We start from the raw sequence: 20,806 nt of genomic DNA on the forward strand, positions 1-20,806 counted from the left end.
GCTCAAGTTGCTCAGTTGGCTCGACGTTTGAGTTCTCCTCCATGTTGCTGACTGGACAGGGTGGAATCACATGGCTACCCACGCTGCAGTATGTTTATAAAGGCACACTACATGCAATATTTTCTTGCTCTGTGATATATATTGCCATATTAAGAAAATAAAGGAATCTGCAACAGATGACACCAGAGGTTACTGATCCAAAATGTCACAATACTAATAATGCACTAATTGTGTATCCAATATTGGAGTAAAAAATGGCCATGAAAAATGATGAAAATTGAATATGAATGTGTGCTCATTGCGATAATGATGCTGAAACGACATACTATGCAGCCCCACATGAACTTACACAGTGCGGAAAATGGTAACAGTAAAAAAAAAAAAAAAAAGGTAGTAAAAGTATTAACAGCAGTGATTCCACTATAGAATTGCTGCCACTGCTGTTTCAGAATTTTACAATTCCACAATTGCATCGATGGCATTTAATTTGGAACAGCAGATACTGGATGTGGACCCAGTCTTCCTACCTCTACCTGACAAGCACCTGAGCAGGGAGGAGCAAATAAAAATAAGAAGAGAAGAGAAGAGGGAAAGGTAGATAAACTAGCTAATATCAAGTTAGATAGGTTTGAGATTAGGGGGGGGGGGGGGCGGCGTCTAAAAAATTTAAACCATTTATTGTAATGGAGGTATGCACACTGACACAGCCAACAACACATGACTCCGAGTACTTTTCAATTCCTCAACGTGTCGTGCCAGTCCTACATTAAATTAAAGCCACATTGGGACCACAGGGAAATGTACACATAGAAAGGCATCCAGTCTTTTAGTAAACAAACAAAGACTTGGCTAAGGCCAAGTGACCTCAGCTAATGTAACTATCCTAGCCTTGCACAGCTAGTGTCTTTCAGTTTGGTCAGCCTGTCGCTGCTGTTACAAGCAGTTTGGTCGCTGCTACAATTTTTTATTTTTATTTTTTTAAATGAAAACAGCATACATTTAAATAATTGACAAGGGCAAGATTATGTCAATTTTTGGATTAACTGCCCAGCCTTAGTGAAAAGCTAAAAGAGGAGGTGTTGGCAGCCATATAGAAAATAGAAATTTGTCCCAAATTCTGAATGTATTTATGCAATAATTTAGAACTTCCATAAGGGCAACAACTTTGTAAATTTGTCACCAAATTATGTCTTGAAATATGCATTAGAATCCGAGTTTCTTCACCAATACAATGGTCTGGAAGAGAGGCAAATTTCATTAAAAACGGTCAGTGTGTACTCACCAGGATAAAATCTGGGTCTTCAGACTCAGGTGAAGCCAAACAAAACAGTTGAAAAGGGTTTCCAAGAAGGCAAGACATACACATAAACAAATCTCATTTACATAAGCTTACAAACAACTCAAGCAGGTTGGATAGCCCGCCAAGTAGATCTTTCCAGTATTTGCTGCACTGGAGTCATTTGTGTACTAATTTAAATGATAAATGGAGCCTTTGGAATAAGTACAGCTAAAATAAATTTGACTGAAACTCTAATTGCACACAGTTTAGAGGTCCCCAGAAATTACAGACACAAAACTAAACGATTTCCTCATGTTCCTTTCTATGTTAAGAATGGGCAGATTTAAGGAAATATGTGGACTGCCTAATCAAATACGGCCATTGGACGTGGAGCCTCCAAACGAGAAGAAATTAACAGCAAAGTAAATCATTTTGACTAGCGGAAGGCATCGCTTATGCGCTCCAAACAGACTCTGACAGTACAATATGTAAACCATTTCACTTGTGGGCTCATAAACGCATGTCATCTTCACACAAAGTGAGGTGAGGGAGGCAAAAAAATAAAGAATTGGATCCACGGAGCACAGCTGCAGAACTAAGCTACAGCGTCTTCACCAGAACAGAACACCATAACAAGGGCCTTTCTGGAAGAGTCGGACAAAGAAAGGTCTTATAAAAGACAGTTCTAGAAAGATAATTATGAGCAGAACTACACTACAGGCCTAAAAGTGTCCAGACATGTCTTCTAATTAGTGAATTCAACTACTATAAGTAACTGAGGCTTGATTGAGCCCATACAACTTAGTATAATCTCCATAGAAAAGCACTGCCAATAGAATGAGCTTAAGGTAACAATGTCCAGTGCCAGCTAGAGGGGTATTAAGCTGTGAAGCTGTGGATCGGGGTTGTCTGGAGTGATGGAGCTCCATCTAGCACCTCTGAGACCAGCTAAAATAGCATGTGTGGTCTGGAACTAGGGCTGGGCGATCTGGTAAAAATACAAGATCACAATATTTAAACACTTTTTTTTTACGATACACAATATTTATCACAACACATGTAAATCACAGATTAAAACGTCAGTAATTTTTATGCATCTGCTGCTCTTCATCTAATTAAACCAGTCCAATTACACCGTTTGTAATGAAACCTGCAGCTGATCAGTGTTTATTAAGCACTAACAGTAACAAAGCATATTGTTATCATAACAAAATTGATCACGATACGATAAAATATCGTCATACTGCCCAGCTCTATCTGGAACTAATCATCCAACATCAGTAATTGACCTCATTAATGATCTTGGGGTTGAATACAAGCAGTTCTTCACAGCACTGATGCAACATCTAGCATAAAGCCTTTCCAGAAGAGCAGAGGTACCAGGCAGACATACCTCAGAATGCTATTGAATGCAGGAGAACTATTGGAGAAGGGTGTCTACAGACAACATGCACTTAACATAGAGTTATACAGACATGGTCCAAAACACTGGTGCATCAGTGCTCCCATCAACCATGAATGCGTATCTTGCATCTTTCTACTGGAAGTCTGGACCGCTCTTCCTCTGTCAACTGCTCCATGTCTCTGTGCTGTTTTGAGATTTTTCCACAAGCAGTATAGGCTTTACTATAGGTTGGATTTAGATCTGCACTCATTGCCGGCCACTTCAGAACTCTCCAGCACCATTTCTTAAACCATTTCTGGGCGTGTTTTTTTTAGGTCAGCGTCCTATTGGAAGACTCATGACCCCTGATGGAGACCCAGCTTTCTGACACTGGGACCTACATCACGCTCCAAAAAACTCTTCGGCAATCTGCAGATTGCATAATGCCACGCTCACTTGTAGCCTCGGGAGTTTCCATACTTTCCACTAATTATGGTTCGTACATTTGAAAGGTCCAAAAAATTTTGTCCAGTTCAGTTTCATTACATATAATCTCAATAAAAAGAGACTGTGGATGATTTAACTGCATGATTAAAGCCAAAGGTATTCTACAAGATAACCTGGAATATGTCTCAGTAACGACATGATGATTAGTTTTGGTAGTAATCAAGGGTATTTAACCTACTGCCATTCTTATAATACAGCAATTTTCCATAAATACTAGCACGAGTTGTAGTGAGTTCATGCTGTGAGTTTTTCGGTTCCCTTGGGCCTCAGGCTTTCAACCCTGATCGTTGGGAACCACCTCTAGGATTTAGAACCCTATTACATTTGAATATACACCTTATATGCTACATGTCCAAATATTAGTGGACACCCCTTCTAATGAATGCATTCAGCTACTTTAAGTTGCACCCTTGTCTAGTCCCTGTCGAGAAGTACTGCCAAGTACTGCCAAGTACTGCCAATACAATAGGACTTATGGAGCAGATAACCAATGAACATATTGGCACCATGCCTTATGCCAATATGAGGTACAAAGCCCCCCAGCATTGAGCTGTGGAGCAGTGGAAGAACTGTGGCAGCCAACAACGCTTTTTGCAAGCAAATCCTCACAGCAATGCTCCAAAATCTAGCAGAAAGCCTTCGAAAGAAGCAATGAATGAACAGCTGTCCCGATACTTTTGTCCATACAGTGTTTGTGGTATATATGACCCTTTCTACTGCGGGTAAAATAGAGTATTCACTTCATTTATGATATTAATCACACTGATGTTGCACCACAGTCTCCTAGCTTTTAATGAAGTAGACAGTATGACCATGTGTCGTTGCTGGGATCCTGAGATAATGACACTTTGAGAAGTAATCCTTTGATGACTTGTAAATGGTACACGGTACATAGTTCCAATACTGGTCGGGAGGCTTAGGGCCGCCCGTTGCATTCTTTAAATCGAGACGACTATTGACAAATGTTTGTCTGGGATGGAATACATTTGTACCAATTATGCACAGATGCCACGTACTCCTAAAGCGCATCCATTTTTGGCCAAAAGAACCTCGGTAAGTCTCACTGATACGACCCAGCATCTCTCTCTCTCTCTCTTCCTCTCTCTCTCTGGAAAACAAAAGTCAGGATAGAACTATGCCTCTAATTAGAAAGAGCCTAAACATTTACGTGATACTAAAGCTCTCTTAAGCTGGTCAACTCAGGTATAGGCAGGAAAACACGTCGACGTTTGCACTCGTGATACGCCGTTGTTGCAGTTGCTTCTCAGAAGCGGGATTACGGCATGAGGCTAATTTTACTCGAGCACTCAAGTCCGTAGTCATGCAGTTTCCAGGAATCTAACAGTATCCTCTACAGGCCCCATGAGAGCACCATGTTGTCCAAGAGCTCTACATGATGAATCTAATCATTTCTGGCAAGGATGAAGAAGGCAGCTGCGAGCGCCAAGCAGAAGATCGATTAGGTCCTAAATTCTGAAGTGACAGATGAATTCCAAACGCAGAGGATACCGTCAGATTCCAGTTCCTCACGTCGCTGGCATTTGCAGCGACACGTTTTAATGGACCGTTTCCATCCGATCAAGGCGCCCGCCTCTGACAGATCGCAGCGTGATGGCGCTCTGCCACTGCCAACACATCTCTCCACAAGATTTAACACAGCAGTTCTTCTGATATCGGCTCAATCCAAACACTGCAAATGGCTCTGCTTGAGAGATTAATGCACGCTCTGTTCGGGGCTGGGACACCGCAGAAAGAGCAATGACAAGGTTATGTAACGTTTTTTTTTTTTTTTTTCTTCACTCCTTCGGATCCCCGCTATAAGCCCCCCGAGGGCAAGCCTGTACTGCCGTGATTTAAAACAAAAAGTCTTTACATCTGTAGGAGGTTCCAGAGGGCCGTCCTCATGCCGCTCCTCGGCACAGCAGCGGCCCTCCGTAACTCAACCACACACGGGATAGAATATCTACGTGCTGTGAACCCCCGCCGCTCAGAGCTCTCTGCGGTTGACCAACATCTACTCTAGACCTCATCATTTAGACAAGAGAGGTGAACTGCGCTGTCAGTGAGAAGTATTAGCCATTTAACAATAACAAGTCTGATGAAGCGACGAGGCCTCGCATTCATTACCTTGAGGCTCATTTGCCTCTTGAAGGAGATTGTAAAAAATGACGGCTCTCAGTTCAGCGGAAAGAAAAATAGCTCTTAACAGCAGTAAATGAACATCAGAGCTATTGTGAACCAGCTCGCAGGAACACTTTGTTTTCGAAGGAGGAATCCGTGGACCTTTTAATCAATCACCTGCGTGAGACGAATCAGAAGAAAGGCTTTCTCTTTAGCCTCAGACGTTCCATGCTGGTGGCGCTCATCCATCAGTTATATATTAAACAGAAGGTTCCAGCAGGTCTCAGCAGGTCTTTGGATACACCTGGTCTCATTTCATTTATTTGGTACATTCACATTTTCAGCAGATACTCTTCACCACACAACTTTAAGTGGTAAACAAATGCAGTAGTAGGACAGCCTGGATAAGGAAACAAACGCCAGTGCCTCTATATGCCAGAGTCTGGTGTTATCCACTGGGCTATTCAACTTCCTCACAAGCTGCTATGTTGCTTGAGGTTCCAATTTGCTAAAGAGGCTTAAAACTCATACTTGTAATGACTACAAACACTAATCACAGCTGTTTCAGCCTTCAGGAATAGTAAAAGTTAATGTTGCACCGATACAGATACCACTACCATATCGGTATCGGCACCTATTCTGGCACTAACATACAGTTTTGGTACCGGCAACAGAGAGCACTGATACCATGAAGCTTACTGATGCCTGTTTATTTATTTATTTATTTATTTTACATATACTGGCCTAAAAGTTTGCATACTAAACTGGCCTTTTATCAGTGCTCTGAAATGTGAATTAAAAAGCTGTTTGGTGAAGCTTAGAAAGATTATGCTTCCCTACCTGCACTGTGTAACTTTTCAAATGTGCAGTTCCTCAACCAGTAAACACTGTTCTTTCAAGCTTATTAAATCTAATTTGGGATCAGATATTAAAAAGTACAACCTATTAAAAGTGGAGCACTGTAAATATCAGGATTTATAGCCGTCTATCCAGTATTTAAGTCAGAGTTGGTTTCAGTATCGGAACTCGGTATCTGCAGATACTTAAAATAAATCGGAAAGGAAAAAGTGGTATAGATGCAGTCCTAGAAAATGTGTCCATCGAAAGTGCATTAAGATCACTGCGTTGTTCACGGCGCTGCCTAATTTGAAATCTACAACAAAAATTCTATTATTAGATCTCATATTCTCAATACAGTTAGTCATGCTTAATCTACAAGTGGTATCAGGGTACTCACGTTTTGCCCTTTCAATGTGGCCAAACAGTGAATTTCCTTCAGCAGCTAATGCTAATCTGAGTTAAGCCTCTACAGTTCCTACAGTTCTGGATGTGATTAGGTTCAAAGAAATTTGGCAAACTGAATACAAGCCTACTTTTTCCAGCAGTCTTTAAAGCTGTCACAGAAATTGTGAACTTTTTCTATTAAACTGACAATTTTATGAGTAAATTACAGGTCAAAATGTAAACACCTCAGCAATTACAATACATATGGATTGTGTTGCTACTTAGTTCCTGAATAAGTTCAAGTATCATTCTCATTTACTTGTGCAATCTGCTGGCTGGAGTGGATGGAGTACACAAAAAAAAGTGTCAAAAAAAGTATACTATCCCTGCTGAGATTCCATCTAGACTATGGCATTCCTGGTATTTATTCTCCTAAAACATTTTGCCATCATTTGATCCAATCTTTTGTTATTCGCTCATAGTGAGTCATCCATTTATATGGAGTTGTACAAAAAGTTATGACTATGGAGACTTATAAAGAGACACATTTCAAGAAAGAAAAATGAAATGAAAGTGAACATTTGAAGTTAGAACTACAGTGGGAAAAAAAAACCCCGTAAAAACAGGGCAAAAGCCCCAGAAATATTGTAAACATACATTATAAACGTGAGTCAGTCATACTACATTACAGCACTTATGCCTAAAAAACATAATAAAACATTCTTAATATCATATACAGCTTAATATTAAGGTGCAAACTGCTTGTAAGTTCAGAGACAGAGTGAAGTTTTCCTTTGAGTCCAGCAGAAAGCTTTGGCCGTAGGGGTAAACCGAAACGGGCCTCTCCGGCACGAAGGGCGAACCCATAGCAGTAGTTAAATCAGAGGTAAAGGGCACAGAAGAGAAGGGCAAGCAGTCAGTTTAAAACAGACAGCCCTCATTTCCTTCAAGCTGTCATCAGCCCTCAAAACTCCAATCCCTTACGAATGCATTTATGTCTTTCAAAGTCACTAAGCAGCAGGTGAAAGAGATGGCAAGAGCTATGGAGTAATATTTAACAGTATTCACACACTGACACTCATTTCACACTGTGAAACTTGCCTCTGTCGGATTTTAGGTTGGGCAAGACTCAAAAACAATCATTTTGCCATAAAATAATAATACTAAACTCTTCTTTAAGCAACTGGACGAAGCACCATTAACTTTTGTGCGAATATAATTCATGATTTATGCCTCTGAAAGTCTAAAACAACAGAAGGTGGTGCGACTGATGATCAGGGAGGTCAGTCAGACTATTATAAAGATATTAAACACACTATAAAACCAAGTTTACTGAAACGCAAAGATCGGATCGGATTGGTATCAGTCGATGCTCAGCATTAACTGAAAGGAAAGGATCAGAACAGTGGGGCAAAAACAATGGATACAATTGTGAAGTCTATTGACTGTGGAAAACGGCTACGGTCAGTGATGATATAACCGCATTCAGCTCAAATAACTGTGATGAGGTGGCTCCATTAGAACTGTGACAGACCAAGCTCATGCACACTGTATAATGTTACCCTCTTGCAATCAAAAGAAAATTAAAGAATTATGCTGGAAGGCAATAACCCACAGTCTTTTTTTCAACCGCCAAAAGCACTGCACCAACTGTCAAGCATGGTGGTGGTAGCATCATTCTCCAGTGCCACTTTGCTGCCAGTGGAACTAGTCCATTGCACAAAGTGGATGTAATAATGAAGTAGGACTGCCTTAGAATTCTTCAGCATGACCAAAGTTAGACGGTTGGACACAACTGGGTGTTCCATCAGGGCAACGACCGCTAACACACATCAAAGGTGGTTGTGTAATGGATAAAGCAGGCTAACATTGAGCTTTTGGAACGGCATTCCTTGTCAAAAATATGTGGACCGTGCATAAAAGCTGGGTCTGTATCAAGAAACCAATAAAATTGAACTGAACTCTACCAATTCTGCCAAGAAGATTGGTCAAATATCCAACCAGAATTCTGCCAGAAGCTTGCTGATGGCTACCAAAAGCATTTGGTCAAGGTGTAACTTGCATAAATACTAAACATAAGCTGTTACCCTGTGTTGATTTCATATAGCTACCAAAAAATTAAAACCTGCTTTTTTATTTGAAGGTGTATGTTGACACTCATATTGACATGAATGTCAAGCCCAATATTGCCATGACATTCATGTCTATGAGGAGTGTATGTAAACTTCCGAACACAACTGTATAATGTCCAATGATATTAGATATTGGCACCGGCCATTAATTTCCCATATCAGTGAATGTCAGTTGAGTATGCACACAGTAGCTGAGAACGAGGCCCTTTCCACACATCTGTTTTAGGGGGAACATTTTCTTCTATGATTGTCCCACTTTCCACACTATACAATTATTGCCTTCACAGTCAGGCCAAAACATTGGACACTATTTACAAGGGTGGGTTTCAAGCCAACATTTTTTATGCAGACCATGACCAGCGTGCTGAAAAAAAAGGCTCCAAGGCTTTTCAGCTCTTGATTAGAATAGCGCAGACTGACAAGTGGTTACGGCTCGATTGGCTAAGAGCACGTTCTATACCCTCAGAAAGTGTGATTTTCATAAGAGTAATACGTGAACTCAGATCATGTCTGATTAGTCTGAACGCAAATAGAGCAGCAAATCTTGACTAGCATCTGAAACGAAAATTGGCTCGAAAATATTTGTCTAGACTGCATCATTGCGTCAAACCATTTTCAAATAAAATCACTAAAGCTGGTCATGGTCATGAGGATCGTTAATGTTCTCCTCGACGTCCTAATGAAATGCAGCCACGGAGCATAATCATTAACGCCAATATGTGATTATGTTAATGTGAAAATTATTTCACTGACCCAATTTGGGGCGAAAACAACAACTTAATGTACTGCAAATACGCACAGCAGAATACAGTTCTGAAAACGGAGCATTATTTTTAATAACAAGTGAATATGCTTGATGTTTATAAACTAACCCATGTACTTGGGTGTGCATAACTCCACCGTGTCAAAACTGGCTGGACTTTTTCTATTACGGAGTCATCTATTCCATTGCCATCATCTAAACATGCAAACTGAACGGCCTTGTAAATTAAATCCAGACCATTAATAAGGTAAATGTAATATGGTGAGACCCTCAAACATCAAGCAATCCAGAGGTGGACCCAAAACATCTCAGAAAAATAAGAGTAATGCTAAAAACCAACTTAATTTGCTATTTGGTACACTGTTTGTTCAAATGTTTGTGGACACCCCTTATAATGAATGTGTTCAGCTACTTAAAGCCGCACCCATCTAGTACCTGTAAAGAACCACTGCCAACTAAAAAGGACATTCAGGAGCAGATAAACATAAACCTAATGGCACCATGCCTAATGCCAGGTGTGGGCTAGAGGGACTGTTAAGAACGGTGTTCTCTGGAATGATGGATGGTGCTCCATCCAGTACTTTTAGAATGAGTTGCTGAGGAGTCAGGGTGGTGATCATGCAACATCCTGACCTCACTAACACTTTTTTTTCACTAAATGCAATCAAATCCTCACAGCATTGCTTCCAAATCTAGTAGAAGGTCTTACCTGGACAATAGAGACAGTTACTCTAACAAAACCACTTAGCAACTTTTTTTAATACCCTTGATTTCAACCATGAATGAGCAGGTGTCCCAATACTTTTGTCCTAAATTAGTGCAAGTGGGTTTCATACCGGTCTATGAGGGTCCCAAACAATAGTCTGATGCTCCTCTGGATATTTTCAGTGCAAAGCCATCTCCACTGCTCCTTCATCAGCAAGCACAGCACATTTAAGGCCATGTCAGCAAGTACAGTCTCGCCTGCAGGATAAACAAGGGTTATTATGTAGAGTACATCATTTACTATTGGGTTCTGTGGACAGGCAATAATAAAAACAAATATATACCTGATCCTCAATATTGTTTGAACCTGTGCGCAAAAACATTTGAATACACATTTATTATATCATAACATTAACAACCACTGACAAGTGAAGTAAATAATATTGATTATCTGGTTACATTGGCACCTGCCAAAGAGGTGGGATCCATTAGGCAGCAAGTTAGGTCTTGACATTTATGCATTGGAAGCAGGAAAAATGGCAAGCATAAGAATCTGAGACACTTTAACAAGAATTAAACTGTGACTGCTAGATGACCATGTCAGAACACCTCCAAAACAGTAGGTCTTGGGTGTAAACAAGGTCACGAGTGCCCAAGACGCATTTATGCGATCCATGAAGGCCTCAGCTCATAACTTACAGGACTTAAATGACCTGCTGCTGCTAACGTCTCTGTGCCAGAAGATGTCTTGTGGAGTCCATGCCCTTGATAGGCCAGAGCTAATTTTGTGGCACGAGGGGGGGATCTACACAATATTAGGCAGGTGGTTTTAATATTATGGCTGATTGTTGTACATCATATGTCATATATGGTCATCACTGTGGTATATTTGATTCTGTAAAAAAAGCTTGTTCAGAACTATGACCAAAATCTGTCACTTACCCTTTAGCAATTAGCAAAATGTCTGAATCACTGACTCTCAATCATGGTCCTGGAGTAACCCCGTCCAGCAGATTTTATGACTTCACCTGTTCCAACTCGCAACTCTAATGTCAAGTTGTTAGCCAATTAAGAAGCCCTGCACGAGTTGAAGTGAGTGTGTTACAGCATGAAAAACTGTATAATCTGCAGAAAAGGGGTACTCCAGCACCAGGACTGAAAATCTGAGATACAGAGTAGGTAGACTTCATACAGGCAGAGGTCAATCCTCTTAACGTTCACCTGTGACGCCACTAAATGATCACCTAATAGTGCAGATGCAGACAAATAATTTGTTATGTGCCATGTTGTTATGTGTCTCTTGGCTGGGGGACCACAGAGGAAGGAATTCATGGCGGTGTGCAGGCTCTGCACTCTGGAGGAGGCATCTACTGGTCTTTCACAGTTTTTGTGGTGTCTGGACATGACTGAGGAGAGAGGTCCTACTAGAGGCTTTACCCATTAAACAACGAAATTAGAAAAATAATCATTTCTAAATGTTTAAAGACTTTTTATGTAAAGTTATGAGCTAATTAACTAGTATCATTAAATGTTTTCCTATTTAAAAGAATACCACCATACACAGCCCCAATTAGCAGGCCTGACAAGCACTCATGCTTTGTTTGAATATGCTGCCCTCTACAGGCAGCATAAACCCTATTACACAGCAGTTTCCCAGTCTTCTTCAGAGCAGTGACTACACTATATCTAATGACACGGCAAATATAAGGATGCATGACATTAAATTGAACATTTATTAACTTCTCATTTATTCAAATACACTAAGAGAGTATATTCATCTTTGGTGACTAATATGATTTTAATGTGTAAGATTTACAGTTGTAAGTGTGAGGAACTGAAGCATAGAGAGAAATCCCAGGGTTTAAGGGGTTAACAAGCCACCAAACTACCCTTCTGATTTCCCCCACATAAATACAGCTGTATTTGTAACACAGCAAATGCAGTTCATTCTGGGCCGATCTGGTGCTCCATCTAATCTGGGGCAGTTCAGTAGCTCAGTGGTTAGAGCACTGGGTTATTGCTGACAGGGTTGTGGGATCCATACCCAGGTTCATTAAGCTGCCATTGTTGGCAGCAAGGCCCTTAACCCTCCCTTTCTGCGTTAGATCACTAGTGTGTACACAAGTGTGTGTGTTTTCACTGCACGGATGTCTTGGTCAGTACACACACACAAAATACATTATCTATAAGAGAACCCACCAACTTCATCAGAAATATTCACCCTCTTTAACCCTTCAAACCAGTGTCTACAGATATCCCTGTAGTTACTGCATAATACGTCTTAGTGTGTAATAAGGCTTGCTGCGTTAAGGGGTTAAATTGACTGACCCAATTCAACAAAGGTCCAGGCAATCAGGCAGTTTTATAGGCACTGTGCATCCAAATTAATCTGTAAGAAAAGTAAATATTTTTCTATGTTCACTTCAAGGAAGCTTTGAAATCAATTTTCCAGACTGAACTCAAAGCTAAGCCTAGACTTAAGCAATTTGCAGTGATGATCTACTAGGTTCTGGTATTAGGACAACAACACATTTTTGCCCTAGTGATGTGTTAGTATTGAGTACTGTGATATCAACACATGGTTTTGAATATAAGATGTGGGTATTGTGGCAACCCTGTCATCATGTTTGGGTGCTGTTGCTTTACAGTAAACAACCTACCTTGATCATGTGCAACTGAACTTTGTAACTTTAGTTTTGCGCATGTGCAGGGCTCCATATCCCCCCTCACACCACTGCTGACGTCTCGCTCTCCATCTGCATCTCTGCTCGGTGCCTTATTCACAAGATTCTCCCGCTCCAGAATGGCACTCTCTAAACCGTTTACAGTGAGGCAGTTTAAAACCTAAAAAGAAAAAGAGCTGGACTTTAGATATGCAAACTGTGCTTCAGAAGCACAGCCAAATACTTCCTCAGCATATTTGCTGTGCTGAGGAAGTATCTGGCTGCAATCATCCAGCCCTCACAATGCTGAATCAGCCCAGAGCAGCAAGCCGGGCCACCACAATCGCTGCAGATCCCATCCTCTCAGGGCATCACCCATTTCAAAGGCTTCCCTCCAGAGACACTTAAGAAGTTTCTCATGAGCTGAGTCAGCATCCACTCCTTGACAGTATGCTTTACTGTGTGTTCACTGTGCACCTAAACATATTCAGTGATGTTGAGGTCTGGACTCTGGGGTGGTCAGTATGTTGTTTTGAGAAAAACAGCAGCTTCCACAGTTTTTTTTTGTTAGTTTGCTTTACTAAGTAAGAGCTTCTTGAGCGATCTGAAGCAAATCTTAAAGCCTTCATCATTCACAGTGGTGATCTGATGGGAACACTTGTGGTGCTCTACTGGGTCTTCTACAGTTGTTAGGTGTTTTTTTTTTTTCACGCTGGTGAGGGTGAAGACCAACACACACTCCCTCCAACACAAACTGCCTGCAACATCACCGGGCAACCAACGTGCCTGGAGGGAAGCGCGGCATACCCAGCTCCAACGCACCAGCCTGCAGACGCCAGTGACAGTAGATCAGGTTGGTGACGGCCAGCACCACAGTGAAGTGATGTGATGAGAGAGTAAGGCCAATTGTGCTCTCTCTGGGCCCTGATGTCGATGGCTAGCAGCATGACCGGGATTCCAACCAGCGATCCTCTGATCATAGTGACAGTGCCTTATTCCATTGGACAACTCGGGCCCCCATCACTTTTCTAAGTATCTTCCTATTTTTAGCATGTATTGACCTCTTGAAAAATGAATAATTTGAAGGATACTGAATGAGGATAGTCCTGCCTATGCCATATATAACAAAATATGTCTTGTTTGTCCATTATTAAATCATTGTTGTTGTGCATTTACTGCAATTTGTGTGTTCTCTCGTCTTCCATTTTGTCTTCTGTACTAGACAATTCAGGCCTCAGATGCAAATACCATAACTCGCAAATGCCACTAGAGGAAAGCTCTTTCACTTACAGTGCTACACTCACTGAAGCAGTAAACCACTTTAGGTCTCATGTCAGACATGTTCAGAGCTGGGGCGACTTTACTGGCAAAGCGCATCCTGGGCCTGAAAACAAACAAAGGCACAATCTCAGAATCGGCCATAATGACGAACACTACACACTGGTATTCTTAACTATTCTGATAATCTTATTCACATACTTAGATTTCTTGTCACAGAGTAATTTCCCATCAGGCTCAGTTTCCACCTCATCAGTAGGGCTCTGTGGCTCTGAGCGGGGGAAGGCTGTCTTCAGGGTGTCCACGATAACATTCACCACAATCTGCAAGATCGCATAGAACACCCTGTCAGCATTCAAGCAAGTTACAGTGGAGTTGTGTTCAAATAGGGATAGGTTAGAGGAGGTAGGAAGTGGGGAAGTGGGTACAGGAGGGTAGGGTGGGTAAGATTTCTAGCCTTATCATAGGGGTGGGCACTATGGTATATATTAAAATTCTAAATCTGCAGCAGTTCAGACTAATTACACTGTAATGAAAGGTGCAGTTGATCAGTGCTCTTTAAGCACTGACTATATCCTTGATATGCTTAGAAAAGCATACTGTGTACCACAATAACTAAATTTATAAGGATATGGTAAAATATTGTCATATTGCCCACTCCTAATCATATTCATAAAAAAACAATCCTTTTCCAAACAAATTAAAAAAAAAACAAATACATGAATTATAAGGAATACACTGTACAATAATTCGGGGTAGAATATGAATCTGATATCTGACATGCCAATATAAAAAAACATGATTTGGCTTATAGTGGGTGACCCTGGCTTTATAAATGAGAAATGAGCTGGCAAACTGCAATACTAATCACTGAAAAATTAAGAAATTGGCTAATTGCTTGTATAAGAACACTTGAAGACTCTGATCTTGGCTTATTCCAGTTGTGCACCTTCAAATTATGCATAGAAAATGTATACATTTATATCCATGTGTAAAAATGTATATTGCCTAGATACAGTGATGCTCGTTAAGTCATTATTTCATGAAGTTTCAATACTTTCAGGTATTGGTTCACACTACTCTACCTACTGCTTGAGGTCTGTGATTCACAGACATCACCAGGGGATGAGTATCTTCTATGGCTTTGCAAAGCCTCTAACAAAGGCCTTTTAGAAGTTTTCATTTTTACCCGTGTTGCTTTACCAGTAGGTTTGTGGATCACTAGCTGTAGGATGACGTGCCAGCCACTGGTTTTGGAGGCATTTACTGGAAACTGAGCAGTTAAGATGTTCCTATACACCACAGAATTCATTGTGCTAAAGCAATCAGCAGTTACATCACCAATAAGGATCATTTTGCCCGTTCCTGTGGCAGCCATACATGACCAAACCTTGACACCCCACCACCAGTTTCACTAAGGAGATTTTCAGAGGATTCAGAGAATTCTGAAGTACTGATGGGTTAAAGGAGTATTTTTTTTAAAGCTTTGATATTTGAATCACCTGGGCCTTTCCTTATAATGACCAAACGAGCCATAGCCCTAACAGAGCTAATGAAGCTCTGAGACCTTGGTAAGTTTCAGAGCTCAAATCACTTGGTTTGCTCAAACGTGGTGATGAAATGCTGAAATGAATGGTTCTTCTTTCACTTTACGCCTATTGAACATGCCTATTGAACATGCCTATTGAATATCTCCTACTCACTTAACTAGTTCTAGTACCAGAAATCTTGACTAGTGGTGAACTTTTGCATGCCACTGTACACATACACGCATACTGTATATTATATTAGATTAATTAAACGTACCTTGTCTATGCGCGAGACAATGCACGGCTTCTTCACAAAAGCAATTCTTGCGTCAGTGTTCAGGGCGAGGAACTCTTGCATTTCTTCACTGTTGGCAGTTTCAGGTATGGCACAAAGTTGCTGCAACAGAAAGCAGTCAAATTCAGTTGGAGCGAAATGCTGAATGTGCACCTTTTCACAGTACAACAACAAAGTCAGTGCCATCAGTTCCTGGCGACGCACCTTCAGGAATGTTTCCAACAAACTTTTTCTGGCCTCCACTTTGTCGCTGTCCATGTTTCCAAAAGGGAGGTCAGGAAAGATTTTCTTTGGACCTTTCACATCTAAAATGACATGACAAGTACAGACTGACTGTAATGACAAAGAAGGAAACGGGACGACATGAAAAAAAACTCTATCTATTAAGCAGACAAACTCACAGACTCACGTTTAAGGATTTTGCGTAGTTCAGGTTTCTCCTCCAGACGCGTCTGCAGGTTTAGGAATTCGCTATAGCGGCGACTGACTGTGTGATAAGCCACTGGCTGCACCGTCCCCGGATTCTCAGAGTCCATAGCGGTTTCATACTGTGAATTGTCAACATTGAAAAATGCATTTGTTGGTGCCCCTTGATGTCACAACCACGAAATAGCTGACGATTCATATAAACAATTAGGATTAACCTTATTTTTTTCTCTGTATTCAACTATTACAGTACGAGCCTAAAGGCTCTAGAGGCTGAACTGGCTGAATAGCTATTTTGATTCCTAGCAGTCTATAGTTAGTAGCTCCCCCCTGATGACAGACTAAGATCAAGCTCAAATAAACAAACATTAGTCTGTACTGTATGCATCTGCCCCATCCCAGGGATAAAAAACGCACCCGGTTCACATTCTGCTTGCTGCAATGTAAACACTGGGAAAGCTAACATAAGCTAAACAGCTACACGGTTAAAAGTATAAGATTTCTAAATTTCTTCAGTTTGAAATTGTGAAGAAACCTCTTAAGGTGCTTTGAGGAACCTTCAAGGAACCTTTTCTGGACCTTTTCCTCCACAGTTTTAGAGAATTTCCAAAAGTTCCTCACGGATCCTATTCTTTTAATAGCATACAGTGAACATCACAGCCACTCTCTTGTATATATTTGTAGGATATTTAAGAGGGCCCATATCCTACATTCGTTCTTATATTTTAGATTTTCCGGAGGTCCACTTGTGCTGCTTTATGGTCCAAAAAATGTCCATAATGCATTTTTACCCTCCATTCTACAACCTCACTTTATTTCTTAGAATTAAACAGCCTGGTTGTGTTACTGTGCCTTTAAGACAAACATATTTTACTGGACAGGTTCAACTCACCTTCACAGTGTAGAGTGTGTACGGGTGTGATCCGGTTCCTCTGTGCTCTTTCGCTGTGATGGTACCCGTGATGCGAAGGTTCTGAATAATGACTGGACCCTCAGGGCTGCTGAGGGGTTCAAAGGCGAAAGGAGAGAGAGGCATGGCTCCAGTCGACGGTGAGGAGGCCTGCAGAGGATCCGTTAGAGGAAGCTCATTGGGATTCAACACCCCTGACTGCTCAACACCCGTCTGTTCCGCATTACTCTTCTCAAGGTCCTGCAGAGCACAAAAGCTGGAGGACAACTCTTCTGCCCCATCGGTAGCACTGGAAGGTTGGTCTTGTATTTCCGAGACGACCACCTTGGGACACGTGCTCTCTGCAGCGTTCGAATAGACACGGAACTCCTCCTCAAGGTCTAGCACGCCATCCACCGGCGTATGGCACTCTGCGAGTCTTTCGGCCATTGCTTCCTCTGGGCCTATCAGAACCAGCGACTCCAAGGAGCTTCTTTTGAAATCGTTCAGAGGAGACTCCAAGTCAGAGTCAGTTTCCTGAAAGAAAGGATTGGATTTCCCAAGTCTGGGATAATCTCTCAAATGAAAACCCGGATTGGCTGAAGGAAACGACTCGACCGGTCTGGCTTCTTCCTCCTCCAGGTTCTGTGGACAGTAGAGCTCTGCAGAGTCAATGACATCATAAGCAGCCAATTCTGGTGTATCAGCAACAGAGGGGACGTCAGGCTTCACTTTCGAGGACAAAGACGGAGGATCCTCCTGGTCCTGCTGAGAATCGTCTTGATTTAAAACCACTGGTGGAGGAGAAGGACTTTTCACCGATTCCCTCTGAACTGGCCTGGCCTGTGGCTTACTGGACTTGGTAAAGACTTCTATGATCAACATGTTTAACCAGTCTGGATCAGACAGTTTGGCGATTAAAGGCAGAAGGACTTTGCACGTTATAAGTTCACACACCACAAATCTTCCTGTCCTGGTTTCAAGATGTGGTGGAGGGACAAGAACATGTAAAAGCAAATCAACAATTGCCCTCGCATAGTTTACCTCTATGGCCGGGCTTTGTAGAGCTGGATGAGGTGTGCAAGTTTTGCTGTATGCCTGCCACAGGCTTTCATTACTGCTTTCGCTTTCCTCCTTGTGGCCTTTATTTTCAGCCACGATTTCTTTGGCTCTCAAGTAGCACTGGAGATGGCATCCACAAAGATCCAAAGTCCTCAGTGTTAAAGCTTTCCTGTCCACTTTCTTCGCCCGGCGTTTCAGCTCCATCGACATGGAGATCATAGCGTTGTGCACCTCTTCCTCAAACTCGCGCTCTGAAGAGACGGTATTGTACCACGAAGAGACGAAGTCTCGTATGATCTTACTTACAGTGTTCTGGATCTCGTGGTCCAGCTCCAGCTCACTCTCAGCATTCGACGGGATCTTCTCCATTGTGACAAAACGCTCCAGATGAATGACACTTTCAGAGTCAAGGACAGCTTGAGATCCGAGCCAACCGCCTATGACTACTAAGAGGCTGGTGAACACGCAGAGAAGCCAAACGTTTACCAGTAGGTGAAAGAGAATCATCCAGGCCAGGAGTGCACCAAACCCAAGAAGCTTCCTTTGCACCATAAACTCAGCCACCCCACTGGGGGATGTGCCTAGATGCTCCGGCTGAGACATGGCAGCGGCAGGAGGCTGTAAAGCAAACATATGAAGAACTTACTTAAATCAATGCAACATGGTGGACACCCCCATACCTTGAGGATTAAGTTAATAAGACATTTAGCCTAAATGAAAACCCAAATGTATATTAAACAAATACATGCAGAATGTAATTATGACAACTGGCTTATCCAGAGCGACTGACCACTGAATTATGTTTTCAAGAAGGAGAAAGTACAGTTATGGATCTTGCCCAAGGACTCTTATTGGCGTAGTGTGATGTGGTTGAAAAGTTAGGGAATTGAACCCTAGTCTGCCTTGGAGAAAGCACTACACTGCACTAAATCAAAAGGTCCAAATCTGAGACTGCTGGGGTAGGACAATGTAGGACACTGTGGCTGAAAGGTTTGCAATCCTTTTGTAAAAATAAACAAACAAACAAATAAATAAATAAATCCAGGACTAGGGTTAGGGTTAACCCAGGGTTAGGGTTAGGGTTAGGGTTACCCCAGCCTGGCCAGCTCAAGCTGGTCTACAAGCATGGTCAACCTGACCAAGCCAGCCAACCAGTATGACCAAGCTTGACCAAGCTGCTCAACCAGCATTCCCAGAATGACCAGCATATCCAAAATATCCAAAAGCTGCTTAACCAGTATAGGGCATGTTTCCACCTGATTGCCCAGCTTTCCAGCCACCTTGACCAGCTTAGACCATCTGAAACCAGCTACCGGCAGAAGCTGGTCTTGAGCTGGATTTTTCAGCAGGGTAGTGACTAGACTAGTTCTTGCCGATGTAGGATATCTGAAACAAAGTAAATGGCAATACTTCAGCATTTCAGCTTCGTGACACATGGGAATGTTGATGTAAATGATTGCACAGGGCACCAACACTCATGTTTTCTATTTTTTCAAATGTTAGTGACCTCCCTGACTTCACTAGCTACTAGCTAACCTGAGCGAATAAAAGAAATAATGTAATGTCAACAGTAGCGAGTTTACGTTTCCCATTTTCCCACATATCCTCAAGTAAATAATCAGAAAACGGCTCCGAAATGGTGTTTAAAAATAGCTAAATGTCCCTAAACTGAGCGAAAAACGAGAAATGAACACACAGCTGTCTGAGAGACGCGCCAACAGGCGCTGCACGACAGCTAGCTAGCTAGCTAACAACACCGGCAAAAGCTAACCCAGTGAGCTAGCACTAGCTCCCTAACCTGACAATGTCGAGCAGACACTGGATAACTATCTTATACCGGTTATCCATGTTATTACCTCCTATTCTTCGCTCTTTAGCTACATATAATAGCCTACAAATAAACCGAAGCTCAGCAGCAGTGCGTTCCTGGGCTTGGCGAGCTATAGCGAATCCAGCTGTCATCAAAGTCCGACTCACCGGAACAGCCGAATACAGCTGTGTGTTACCAGCTGAGGACAACATTTCAGCTAAATAAACACACCCTGAGCGTTTACCTGCTTACACAGACGGACAGCAACGTTGGCGGGGTACAAATCGACTCGTCCAGTCAACTCATGCTGTACTGGAGATCACATCGGAAACGCCTTCTCCTGTGTTTTGGTATGGCTTCTTCCGCGGAGTCCCACCACACGCGCACTTTCACTACCGCCCCCTTCAGCCCGCTCACTGAACTGCACCACCACCGCACACAGTCACACAGTCTGGAGAAGGGGTGGGACCGCAGGGCAGTAGACAAGATCGTTCATAATAACAGTCATAAGGACCAGGCCTATATTTATCCTATATTTGGTTCCAGTTGTTATACCTTTGGGGTCAGTGACGGTCTGAGCTTTACAACACACGATAACAGGGTTGTGGGTTCGATTACCGGGCTCGGCAAGCTGCCACTGTTGGGCCCTTGAGCAAGGCCCTTTACCCTCTCTGCTCCCCGGGCGCTGGAGTTGGCTGCCCACCGCTCTGGGTGTGTGTGTGTGTGTGCTCACTGCCCC

General features: G+C 42.2%; 1 protein-coding gene across 3 annotated transcripts in view; it reads right to left on the reverse strand.

The window, feature by feature from the left end:
- snx19b (sorting nexin 19b) overlaps window positions 1-20,411 on the reverse strand; it is a 42,750-nt gene extending 22,339 nt beyond the window's left edge. For 2 of the 3 annotated variants that reach the window (XM_072692225.1, XM_072692227.1), the window contains exons 1-9: window positions 20,312-20,411; window positions 17,199-18,898; window positions 16,290-16,428; window positions 16,085-16,185; window positions 15,863-15,982; window positions 14,258-14,379; window positions 14,069-14,162; window positions 12,776-12,959; window positions 10,247-10,373 (exon numbers count right to left, since the gene is read on the reverse strand). In XM_072692225.1, the coding sequence (XP_072548326.1) occupies window positions 10,247-10,373; window positions 12,776-12,959; window positions 14,069-14,162; window positions 14,258-14,379; window positions 15,863-15,982; window positions 16,085-16,185; window positions 16,290-16,428; window positions 17,199-18,890 (2,579 nt within the window). In that variant the 5' untranslated portion in view covers window positions 18,891-18,898; window positions 20,312-20,411. The remainder of the gene's footprint in view (window positions 1-10,246; window positions 10,374-12,775; window positions 12,960-14,068; window positions 14,163-14,257; window positions 14,380-15,862; window positions 15,983-16,084; window positions 16,186-16,289; window positions 16,429-17,198; window positions 18,899-20,311) is intronic. The other variant, XM_072692226.1, reaches the window with a different exon arrangement.
- Between the last annotated feature and the right edge of the window lie 395 nt (window positions 20,412-20,806).

The sequence above is a fragment of the Salminus brasiliensis genome, chromosome 11 (assembly GCF_030463535.1).
Source record: "Salminus brasiliensis chromosome 11, fSalBra1.hap2, whole genome shotgun sequence".
Classification (NCBI taxonomy): Eukaryota; Metazoa; Chordata; class Actinopteri; order Characiformes; family Bryconidae; genus Salminus; species Salminus brasiliensis.